The sequence below is a fragment of the Anabrus simplex genome, chromosome 5 (genome assembly GCF_040414725.1).
Source record: "Anabrus simplex isolate iqAnaSimp1 chromosome 5, ASM4041472v1, whole genome shotgun sequence".
Lineage (NCBI taxonomy): Eukaryota > Metazoa > Arthropoda > Insecta > Orthoptera > Tettigoniidae > Anabrus > Anabrus simplex.
In genome coordinates, this window is record NC_090269.1 from 352,129,801 (window position 1) to 352,142,935 (window position 13,135).

The 13,135-nt window shown below is 39.5% G+C and overlaps 1 protein-coding gene across 1 annotated transcript in view; it reads right to left on the reverse strand.

Annotated features, from left to right (window-relative positions):
* Positions 1-13,135, reverse strand: part of LOC136874533 (receptor-type tyrosine-protein phosphatase kappa) — a 251,010-nt gene that overhangs the window by 64,740 nt on the left and 173,135 nt on the right. Inside the window, exon 19 of the mRNA XM_068227831.1 lies at positions 10,480-10,708. Coding sequence (XP_068083932.1) covers positions 10,480-10,708 — 229 coding nt within the window. The remainder of the gene's footprint in view (positions 1-10,479; positions 10,709-13,135) is intronic.

Consider the following 13,135-nt stretch of genomic DNA (forward strand, 5'->3'; position numbering starts at 1 on the left):
CCCAAGGTGGTGCAGTTCTTTTTCAAGCACACCCCCGATGGAGGTGAGCTGCATGTACCATTTCAACCACATACCAGCCCTTCTGTCATTCTTAAATTTCTGGCAGTACTGAGAATTGAACCCGGACCCCCGAGAACGGCAGCTAATAACACTAACCGTTATGCTACAGAGGCGGACTATGTTGAAGGTGAAAATGGGAAAGCATTCCATACTATCTTTAAGATGGTCAGGGGTGGGATTGAAACCATTAACCATCCAATGTACAGTAGTTAGTCCGCTATTGGACATTATTATAAATTTACTCATTCAGGACAAATATTTCAGGTTCCCTATGGGAATCAACATCTATATCAACTACACATTCAATTGCAACAAACTCACTGGAATAGCATGCTGCTGATAACTGCGCCATGCTACTTGGATTGGCCAGCCGGTTAATAAATACTGCCATAATAAGAACATACTGTAACTGTCTGACTGTATAGCTGAATGGCTAGTGTACTAGCCTTCCAGCCTTGAGGCCCTGGGTTTGATTCCTGCCTGGGCCACAGATTATTACATTAAGAAGTGCATTCCTATTGCTCAGGAACTAGATATTTCTATAGTAGAGTATAGTATAGTATGTATAGTGTTTCTATACATTTGAATGTAACACTCACCACCACCACCATTACATTAACACTCAACATTTCTCCTCTCGCATTTGGCAACAAGAAGAGCATCCAGCCATAAAAGTTTGCCAAATCGTCTACAACCCCTGACCCCACAGGAAAAAACAGGATAAAAAAGGTGTAACAGAAATAATCCCAGTGGCATTGAGCTTGCTTCTAACCAAGGCAATCGAGGTTTGATTCCTGGTCAATGCATGTGGGATTTACAAAAGAAAATGCCACGTCCTATGGGTGGATTCCACATAAAAATGGAGGTCCCATGGTTTATGATCACAGAAGTACAGGTCAAGTAAAACTCTAAGCTTAGTTTACCTTTCTAATAGAAAAAATGAGAACACAACAGCAAAGCGTTTATGTACCTTCTAGAGAGTGACACACTCTACTAGACTGGTCATGGGAAATGGTGCACATTGTTAGATCATGTGTTTGAAATACCCACCATTGGCGGTAATACATGCTCGGCACCTTCGGAAAAAGTTCTCTCAAACACACCTCAGTACCTCATGGTTTTAACTGATGTCCTCGGCAGCTTCCAAGAAACATTCCTGGAGATCTTGCTCTCTTCTCTGTGATACACCTTAGAATTCATGTACCCACAAAAGAAGTAATCTAATGAGTTTAGATCGGGGTTTCTTGCCAGCCAATGGTTGGAGCCCAAATGCCCAATCCCTTGCTGCAGATAGAGGGCAGCACACTGCATTGATAATGTGCAAGGTTGCGCCATCTTGCCATTGAGTATGAAGTAGAACATCCTCTAGTAGTAGTGTAGAGTGCCTTCAAGAAACTGTAGCTAGATATGCCAGTCTATGAGGTAATACCACAGGCCTATGATAATGCCTCCCTGTCCAAACATTAATGGAAACCCGAATTTGGTGGTGGGAATATCTCATAGCATGGGGGTTGTTCTCCAACCAGACATGCATGTTGTGAAAATTTCAGATGCCACTCCTCGTAAATGAGGCCTCATTTGCAAACAAAATATGATTTACAAATTCTTCAGGTTGATGATGGACCTCACAGAAGGGTATGCATGGTTCATAATCTCCCTCCAACGGATGCTGAACAAGCTGCAGATGGTACGGATGTTGCCGGTCTTCCCATAATGTCCATAGAATGGTGCAATGGGATACTTCTACCACTGCCATGATTTGGCGAGTACTCCTGATGGAGTCCTCTGCAATAAGTTCTAATATGCAGTCTTCTGCATGAAGGTCACATCTAGTTCTACTGGCTTCAAGCCTTGGCATGATTTCCAGTGTCAGCTATTCTCTGTAAAACTGCTAGAACATAAATTATCACTAGAAGAGATGAGGATAAAGTGAAGCTATTGACCTAGATAGGTCAAACTATGGACTAGGATAGACAACCTCTTGCTGGAATGGATGAAATGAACTGCTGATAAAACAATTACAGGCGTAGTTCTCCACAACACCAGTTTATTTCCTCTTCCTGTATTCCTTAGAGGTGAGAAGATTCAGCCTGTATGATCGTCGGGTAATTTGAATGTCATTCACAGCCACTTATCTGTCCTTTCTGTCCTATGGATACTTCTTATACACTTCTACCCTTTTGGAAGGTTTTTAAGATTGGTAAGAGGGTTCTAAGCTGTGCGTGGAATGACATTAGTAGACAAATATGCTTGAATGGAGTTTCTTGAATTATGTAAGAACATTCACAATTATTTGTTATGTGTAACATTTCAAAATTAATTAATCACCTTTATTATTATTATTATTATTATTATTATTATTATTATTATTATTATTATATATGCAGGTCGAGTCATATAGGTAACAGGTGGGGACACATGTAACACATGTCCAATGGGAGGGGGGGGGGGGATGCCTGAAAAGGGCTGTGCCACCTTGACACAAGGATACAAATTTACATTTACAAAAAATTTTTCAAACTTTGGGCTGGGAAGACTTGGGAGTCAGAAAACGAGCTGCTCAACTAAGCGGTGTATTCTAAGCTGTGCGTGGAATGACATTAGTAGACAAATATGCTTGAATGTAGTTTCTTGAAGTATGTAAGAAAATTCACAATATGAAGATGAAGTTGGAATTCAAGAGGTCAGATTAGGACAAAATGTGCTTTATCGATGTGTGACTAATTAGTGAGGAATTTTTCAGGTGTGTATGCTCATTGAGGTTATTTTGGCTGGCTTTTATTGATATGGGTATTTTTAATGCATCCTTTATATTTAATGATTTGCTATTATTTTTTATGTGTAACATTTCAAAATTAATTAATCACCCTTATTATTATTATTATTATTATTATTATTATTATTATTATTATTATTATTATTATTATTATTATTATTATTATTATTATTATTATTATATACGCAGGTCAAGTCATATAGGTAGAGGCAGCCCTGCCCAGGGAGTGGCACCCCTGCCTATGTGAGTCCCAGAGCACACTGACCCGGTGTGTAACATCTGGTAAAGGTTCCCAGCTCAGGGTAATGAGTGAAGACTTCAACGACAGCAAAAGCGGAGAATATGATTCGGTACGGTGGAGCTGGCGGAGGAGGCAACCCGTTCCTCTGGGGGTAGTACAGATGGTATGGCTTTAAAATACTAGGAACACCCTCTCCCCAGGGGACAGAAATATGGAGGGCCCTAACACAGGGTAATGTGCCCAACGGCAAAACAGGTGGAAGAGGATCCATTTCCAATGTTATGTTTTCCCAACGGCTGTGGAGGCGGAAGAGGATAAAGCCAGATGGACTGGCTATAAAGGCACTACTCAGCTAATTTTTTATGTCTGCAGCAGTCCGTTGCAGTTTTGGAGCTTGCTACTGCCTGTCTCATACTTCATGTGCCGCAGTGAAAGGTTCTGAAATCATAGTGTGTGGGCCTACTCCCTGCAAGTCGAGGTCCACCTTAAAGTCATGCTCATGGCATTTTCTCCTGCTACTCCTACAAAGTCCAACGGCAATGGGATAAGGATGGTGGAAGCAGATTTAGGGTGAAATCAGAAGCTTCTAGTCTGGACCTGCACTTTGGCAGCAGATGTGTGATGGCCGCCTTTCCTGAGATGTAGTGGCTACTCAGGGATCCGGTCCTGCATCTGTGTCTGGGCAGGCCTATTTAGGATCACCGCTGCCCACGCCGAATGGGAAAGGCCCTGGAAAATTAGTAGCCACACTCGGATCCCAGCTGTGGTCATAAACATGAGGGAACTTTGATTATAGGATTATGGAATATCAGAACTTTACCAGACAGTAATACCAGACCTGAAAGACAAATGGCTCTTGTCACTCATGAGCTAACAAAACTTAACATCAACGTTGCCACAATTAAGTGAAACAAGATTACTGAATGAAGGAAAACTTTCTGAATCTAGTTCAGGCTATACCATCTTCTGGAAAAGGAAAAATGAAGGTGAACATCGTATTCATGGTTTTGGATTTGCAGTGAAAAATAAACTGGTAAACATGCTTAGGTTAAGACCTACTGCAGTTAATGAAAGACTCATGACCCTCTGCATACCATTCTATGGAGATAAATTCATCACTCTCATCTCTGCTTTAGACAGCTCTGAAAATTCTAAGAATCAGTTCTACCATCAACTGAATACAATACTTTCCAAAGTGCCCACCATGGATAAATTATTATTACTTGGTGACTTCAATGCTAGAGTGGGTAGAGATAATCGGCTATGGGGTAATGTCATGGGCAATCAAGACATAGGAAACTACAATGCAAAGGACTGGTCTCTGTGCTGAGCAAGTACTCTTCATCACCAACACATAATTCCGTTTACCAACCAGATACAAGACGACATGGATGCACCCACGTTCAAAACACTGGCACATCATTGATTACGTCATAACCCAACAGTGTGACAAGAAAGACATCCTCATCACAAAGACAGCTAGAAACATTGATGACTGTTGGACAGATCAGACTTCTTACCAGCCGACTCAGAATTTTGGTGTGCCAGAAACCACACACTCGTTTCACAAACCCTTCAAGGAAGATATTTGATACCTCCAAACTTCAAAATGAAACCATTGCAAAAGAATTCCAAAATGCCATAACAGAGCAGCTGACTTCCAATCCAATCAATACCAAGGATGTGGAGCTGGAATGGGCCACACTTCAAACTATCATCAAAGATTCGGCAGAAAAAACAATTGGCTGCAAGAAAAGGAAGAGAAATGACTAGTTTGATGATAATAATGTAAACATTCTGAAATTAATTAGAAAAAAAAGGGAAGCCTACTTATCCCTTACACAAGACCCTTCCTCTGAAGTGAAGAAAGCACGATTCCAAGAGCTTAGCATGAAATGTCAGGCTGATATAAGAGATGAAAAATGAATGGTGGCAACAGAAAGCCAGGGTACTCCAGACTTTGTCCAATATCAGATACCTTCAGAATTTCTACAAAAAACTAAAGGAAACTTTTGGGCCCTCTCACTCTTCATCAGGTGCGCTGAAAACCATTGACAATGACACCATCCTTACAGACAGTCAAGACATATTAAGATGCTGGAAGGAATACTTCAGCCTACTTTTGAATCGAAGCTCAACTGCTGCCAAAGACTTCCTCCAACATGTGCCACAACCTCCTCTGCAACTGTGGATGGTAAACCAACCAACCTTCCATAAATTCACCAAAGCCCTCAAAAGTATGAAACCAAGAAAATCTCCTGGACCAGATAACATCCCTCTAGAACTTATTCAAAGTGGAGGACTATCTTTGAAGACCACGATTTTCTCCCCTAATTCTAGTAATTTGAGAAACCCAGAAGGTGCCTGCCGACATGAAAAATGCCACCATAGTAACCATTTTCAAGAAAGGTGATCAACATGTCTGTGGCAATTATCGTGGCATATAGCAAAGAAGTCGGCTAAGGATAACATGATGGCAAGCATAACAGGCGGTCATACATATTTTAATGAAAAATGGAAGGGTTTGTATATGTACCTTAAGGCAGAAACAGGTTCCAAAAGGACATTCCAGGAATAATCAACAAGAGGAGTGTGTATATGAGGATCTTCAAAAGGCAGAAATATTCAGTGAGCGGTATGTAAAGATTGTTGGTTACAAGGATAATGTCCAGATAGAGGAGGTGACAAATGCAATAGAAGTATTAAAATTTACATATGTTAACAATGACATTTACAATAAGATACAAATTTGAAAACTAGAAAAACAGCTGGAATTGATAAGATTTCTGGGGATATAATAAAGACAATGGGTAGGGATAGCGTACAATATCTGAAGTACTTATTTGATTATTGTTTGCATGAAGGAGCTATACCAAATGAATGGAGAGTTGCTATATTAGCCCCTGTGTATAAAGGAAAGGGTGATAGACTTAAAGTTGAAAATTACAGGCCAGTAAGTTTGACATGCATTGTATGTAAGCTTTGGGGAAAGCATTCTATCTGATTATGTTAGACATGTTTGCAAAATTAATAACTGATTCGATAGAAGGCAGTTTGGGTTTAGGAAAGGTTATTCCACTGAAGCTCAAGTTGTAGGATGCCAGCAAGATATAACAGGTATCTTGGATTCAGGAGGTCAAGCGGACTGCATAGCAATTGACCTATCTAAGGCAATTGATAGGTAGATCATGGGAGACTACTGGCAAAAATGAGTGTAACAGGACTAGAAAATAAAGTGTGACTGAACGGGTTGCTATATTTCTAGAAAACAGATCTCAGAGAATTAGAGTAGAAAAAAAGTTATCTGTCCCTGTAATAATTAAGAGGGGAATTCCTTAAGGAAGAATTATTGGACCTTTATGTTTTCTTATATACAGAAGAAGTCTGTTAGCGAGTACGGCATATAACGAGAACTCCGTTAGAGCGACGATCTTTTCCTATCCCTTCAAAATTCCTATATGAAACTGTGTATCGTCCTTCGGTTACAGCGAGAGCCCTATCACTGAGGCATCCGTTATTACGAGCAATTAAGCGCGCGCGATTTTTTCCGTTACTGATATTCATGCACCCCAGCGATGATATTGCATGCAATCGATTACCTTAGGCATCATTTACTCACTATGTGCACTAGCGAGTTCTCTCGTCAACATTCAAAGGCTATGTCGGAGTTGATTAGTAATACCCGTCGACTGCTGTTCTGTAAAGAAAATTTGAAATGAAAGAACATATTTTCGTGATAAATATGTAAATAGTGTATCCGATAACAGTTGTTAACTCGTTAAAAATTAAGGCTGACTAAACAACCACTTAATTTTGAGGCAAAATACTGCAATTAAGTAAGAATGGGATACACCTCAAGGTATGGCAGAGTGCTTAATTGATTTCAGAGATTAATTTATATTTTCTCGCGCCTGGTTAAATTACGGAAAGGCTATTATAAAAATTTTTAGCAAGAAGGTTATCATTTCTCTACTGGCGCTTGAAGTGTGTTTCCATCATATGAATAGTACGGTTAAGTTAGGATAGGTGACGCTGTTTGAATAAGAAAACTGAAACATTTGCAACAAAATGCGATCGATCATCTTCGGTATGGTATAGTTTTCTCACTTTGTACATTTGCAAGCTCTCTCGTCGACATTCAAAGGCGATGTTGGAGTTGATTAGTATTACCCATTGACTGCTGTTCTCTAAAGAAATTCGAAATGAAAGAGGATAACTCATTTTCGTAATAAATGTGTAAATAAAGTGCAGATAGCATTTGAAGGGGATTTAGGAATTGGAATAATATTCCAAGGAAGATGTTCAATAAATTTCCAATTTCTTTGAAATCGTTTAAGAAAAGGCTAGGAAAATAACAGATAAATAACAGATAGGGAATCTGCCACCTGGGTGACTGCCCTAAATGCAGATCAGTATTCACTGATTTTTTTTTTGCTTTACGTCGCACCGACACAGATAGGTCTTATGGCGATGATGGGACAGGAAAGGCCTAGGAGTGGGAAGGAAACGTCCATGACCTTAATTAACGTACAGCCCCACCATTTGCCTGGTGTGAAAATGGGAGACCACGGAAAAGCATCTTCAGGGCTGCCGACAGTGGTGTTCAAACCCACTATTTCCCAAATGCAAGCTCACAGCTGCACAATCCCAACTGCATGGCTAACTCACCAGGTATTATTATTAATAATAATATAACATTATAATATATAATTATATATGTATTTGATATATATATTATATAATATAATAAAATTATTATTATTATTATTATTATTATTATTATTATTATTATTATTATTATTATTATTATTATTATTATTATTATTATTATTATTATTATTATTATTATTATTATTATTATTATTATTATTATCCTAGTCCATAGTCTGACCTCTTCACTAGCCCTGAGTTTGTATTTCACCACTTCTTAAGTTTTAAATATGTAGTGTATCACCATTTTCACACTGTACCTACATTACAAAGTTAGGGATTATTTCCTGTTCAAACACCAAAAGAAGATAACATTATATTATGACAAAATTTAATTTGCTACCAAGTGACCAATCAGTTTTATTTTTGAAGGATGTCAACATTCCTCATTGCTAGCTATTGATCCTCATGTTGTAAAGTAATGGAAGAACTGGAAAGTGATTTCATTTCATTTATTCATTGAAGTAATCCACCTACAAGCAAACTTAGTTATTCTCCTTTATTCTTTCCTTTATTGTGTTTTATCACTACTCAGTACACAATCTCAATGACTTATATCATGTGCAGATCAATGTAAGACTCTACACATAAAAAATAGGTTGCATGTTCAGTAAGAGAGTGTACAAAAGGAAAAAAAGGCATAATGTTGTGTTATTTCCCTGTTTGCTTGACTTCAGACTAAATTTGCTAAGTTTTCAGTAAAAAGCAATGCATGAAAATAACTGTTGTAGTGTAATAGAATAGTTAAGTTTGTATCAAAATATATCATTTATAAAAATATCACACTGTTTCTACTTCTCATATTTTGGAATTATACCACGGCTAGTACTTTGAGTCATGACAACTTCAATCTACTGATCTGTCAGGGGCGTATTCTCCTTGAATGCAAGGCATTCACTGCATGCGTTATGATAACACAAAGAACTGTCTGATGTACGATTTTAGGTTGTTTTAAGTCAAATATTAACGATTTCATCTCTCAGAAGTTCAAAAGGTCCGCGCAACTGTACTAGTTGTGTTGCTTGACTACGTGTGGTGCTGGTGTAGTCTCGCCGTCTACTCCTCTCTAGGAAGAAAGAGACAGCATGGCGGAGTTAACGATGCAAGGCATTCAATCTTAAAATTGCATTCGGTGGCAGACGTAGTTCTGAAACCCTCCGAACGATGTCGCTGCAATTGAAACTTGGTCAGAATTTGTCACCCCATTCCCATGCTACCCTCTGCCATCTGTTAGCAACTTGGAGAAAGTCCAGCAAACGGGACCCACAGATTATCCCCCAGCGAGAACCCAACATGACGAAACTGACCAATGCCACCGAGGTGACTTTCCTCCAGTGCTTCAGTTGTGGCTAACTAGTGAGTTAATTCATTGTGTGTTTTGCTGATTAGTGAGTTCATTCTGTGTGTGCTGTTCCTGTGTTATTCGTCGTTTTCGGTCTTTTATTATATTTTGCGCTTATTGTGGTATTAACGATGGATGAGTATAAAACGGATATAATTGTAAATCAGTTTACTGGCCGTTTGTTTGATGAAAAGATTCAAATAGTTCAAGCCGGGAGACCTCTACCTTCCCTCGTATATTTCTTCTTTACCGAGCGAGTTGGCCGTGCGTGTAGAGGCGCGCGGCTGTGAGCTTGCATCCGGGAGATAGTAGGTTCGAATCCCACTATCGGCAGCCCTGAAGATGGTTTTCCGTGGTTTCCCATTTTCACACCAGGCAAATGCTGGGGCTGTACCTTAATTAAGGCCACGGCCGCTTCCTTCCAACTCCTAGGCCTTTCCTATCCCATCGTCGCCATAAGACCTATCTGTGTCGGTGCGACGTAAAGCTCGTAGCAAAAAAAAAATTATTATTCTTCTCCTTCTTCTTAATCTGCTTACCCTCCAGGGTTGGCTTTTCCCTCGGCTTTTCGGACTCAGCGAGGGATCCCACCTGTATCGCCTCAAGGGCAGTGTCCTGGAGCTTCAGACTCTGCGTCGGGGACAAAACTGGGGAGGATGACCAGTACCTCGCCCAGGCGGCCTCACCTGCTATGCTGAACAGGGGCCTTGCGGGGGATGGGAATATTGGAAGGGATAGACAAGGAAGAGGGAAGGAAGCGGCCGTGGCCTGAAGTTAGGTACCATCCCGGCATTTGCCTGGAGAAGTGGGAAACCACGGAAAACCACTTCCAGAATGGCTGAGGTGGGAATCGAACCCACCTCTACTCAGTTGACCTCCCGAGGCTGAGTGAACCCCGTTCCAGCCCTCGTACCACTTTTCAAATTTCGTGGCAGAGCCGGGAATCGAACCCGGACCTCCGGGGGTGGCAGCTAATCACACTAACCAGTACACCACAGAGGCGGACTCTCGTAAATTTAAAAATAGAAAACAAGAATTGTGTACGCACGTTCAGTCCAGGAACTTACAGTAAAACTATTTGGCTCGAGTTCACTTACATGTAATTAGGGCGAGTAGAATTGAAATTTACTTAATGCATTGTGTTAACTGCATGGTTACTAGTTGCATGCCTCAGTGGAGATTCCAGGATATGCCACTGTGATCTGTAGTAACTATCTATGATGATACCATTGTAAATTCCTAACTTATAAAGAACAAACATTGAGGCTGAAACAGATAGAATCATTTGCTTTTCTGATTAATTTCTTTTTATTAATATATTATATTGAGAACTTTCTTTTTCTTCATTACCTGAAACTACAGATTTGTCCCTGTTGTGATGTGGAGACCTTTGTACAATATCCTTGTCATGAGTGCCTCCAATTTCCTTCTTTCTAGTGATATACAAAAATTGTCGAACTAATCCACCATTGTCTCGTAATGTCTGCACCTGAGTCTTGAAGTTTCCATCACATGGTATCTCCATGGATTCTTCAATAAGGCACTCCAGAAGGACTAAGTGAAGAAATGTATACTGTTCCTAAAGCAAACAGAGTAATAAAGTACACTTATTATTTAAAAAAAAAAAATTACATATATTGGTGATAGCAGGTAATAATTAGTGACATTGGAAGGCATCTACTGTAGATATTTCTTGATGGATATAGTATTTTTGCATCCAACTTTTGGCACAGGGTTGAACAAAATGTGGCTTTCACCCAGAGTCTCAGTCACATTTATGGAAGCTACTAATGGGCTGTGCTGAGTATTGACATTCGAAAGCACACTAGTGCATTTGGATGCTATGACAGGTGCTGTTTGAAGGGCCAGTTGTGCTGCAGTAGCACTTTCTGGCCCAGTGAAGAAAGCAATGGCAAATCACCTCGCTCCTCATTATGCCTTGTATGCTTCTCCATGACAGCTCCATTTGATTTTGCAGTTTTCCTATAACCGTATAACCTTTAGTGGTGTTATTTGAGTATCCAACCAGCCTTCACAGATGTTATAGAGAAATTAGTCACATTTTTTGTTTGTCCAACCCTTCTCCTGTTTCTCTGTGGGGTCAGGTATGAGGTGAGATGAATCTGTCGTGGCAGGTTTTTTATGACCGGATGCCCTTCCTGATGTCAACCTCATCAGAGGAATTGATTAGATTAAATGAATGAGGTAATATATGATAAAGGTAGAGGGTGAAACCCGGTGCTGGCACACATCCTACTCTTGTCAAATTGCACCAAGGGGTCCTCTCAAGGCTTAACATCCCCATCCGACGGACGAATCACCATCAACTGTGTCATATGCCCTCACTCCATAAGAGCACTGCGCAGGGGTTTGGAATTTAATCCAGGCTTTTGGCACGTAATCTAGTGATTAGAAATTGTATACTACCACCTCCCCTAACCTGCCGGCCAACATTCTGATGGTGAACATATTTTCAACCAACAGGACTCAAACCAGCTAACCATGGTGTCACACCATTTAGACTTCAATGCCTTTACAATCATGGCCACCAGGCGAGCTAAATTAGTTATAATATTGTATAAAAAATAAACACTACGGGGAGTCTTTGTTATTAATGATCAAGATAGTGAAATAAGCAACTGGCTTGATTTTACATTGACAGAATAAGTTTTTTAATTTTCTGAACTCGCCATAACATGGCGTCAGATGTTAAGAGTGACTTCAAAGAATACTAAAAATAAAATTATTGTCGCTTAAGTCCATTTTGGACCTGGATTGCCAAGATTATTGCTGCACATTAGATGGCCTGCAGATTTTGGAGTGTTAGGTGGTCAGCTTGAGGACATCTTAAGCTGTATTTCTTGGCTTTTGTGACTGATGCTGCTGACTCTCATATCAGACAGCTCGTCACTTATTCTCATAAAACTGAGTGAACCATTTCCAGCCCCTACTTGAGAATTAAAATCCCTGGGCTGGCCAGGAATGAATGTGTGGCCTCTACATAAGAGGCACATATGTTACCTCTATCACAGTGCTTGCTTAACCCTACACTGCATGAATTTATTTACACCCACAACTTTGAAGTGAAATTTTTTTACAGGGAGATTAGATGTGTAACAACACATTAGCAACAGATTTTTGATGTATTTGATCATACTGGTGAGAAAAAGGGAAAAATTCAGGAGTGTGAAAAAACACTAATTATGTACCAATGTTAGAGTATATGAGAAGAAGTATTGTTTATTACATGTAAGAACATAGAAAACAAATAAACTAATTTTTAAACAACTAAAAGAGATTCAATACACTGATGGAATTGGAAATTAATAGATTGCTCAAATGGATGGGTCATGTCCACAGTTCAACTCATGTGATAGCCTTTGAAACAATCTGCATTTTTTTCCAAACACAGTACTGCTCGGTCATGGCTATCCATCAGTAATTGTAATTTCAGATGACCACCACCCATAAAACATCGATTGCATGGATGCAATGTAACATTGTCTGGCCATCCATCCATACTCTAAATTACAGCCTGCACAGTTGCTAGGATTACACTTCTGTCATGCTAACTCCCCTTAGGTATATTTTCAGATGATACCTGGTCATAAGATATTTATGCCAAAGGAATATACTTGCTAAAACTAAACTTCTTCTTCTTCTGGACCTAAGTCTTGCAGCATTAAAAAATCGTCAAATATAACACTATCACAAAGTAATTCAAGTCATTTCTGCTCATAACTTTTAAACAAGCATCTGAAAAGAAGTACCTTGGCTGCATGATGTAGTAAAAATGCTACATTCATATTTCATGACTTTTTAGCTACATATATTATAAATTGAACATTATTAAACATTTATGCATAATTTCTGGAAGTACAGATGTCAAAGATATAATGTACAATGTTAGGTTTGCCATCTCTTAGCATGTTGCTGAACTACAAGAAGTAGAATATCATGTAGCAAAGATGTTACACTGTCCGCCTCTGTGGTGTGATTAGCTGCC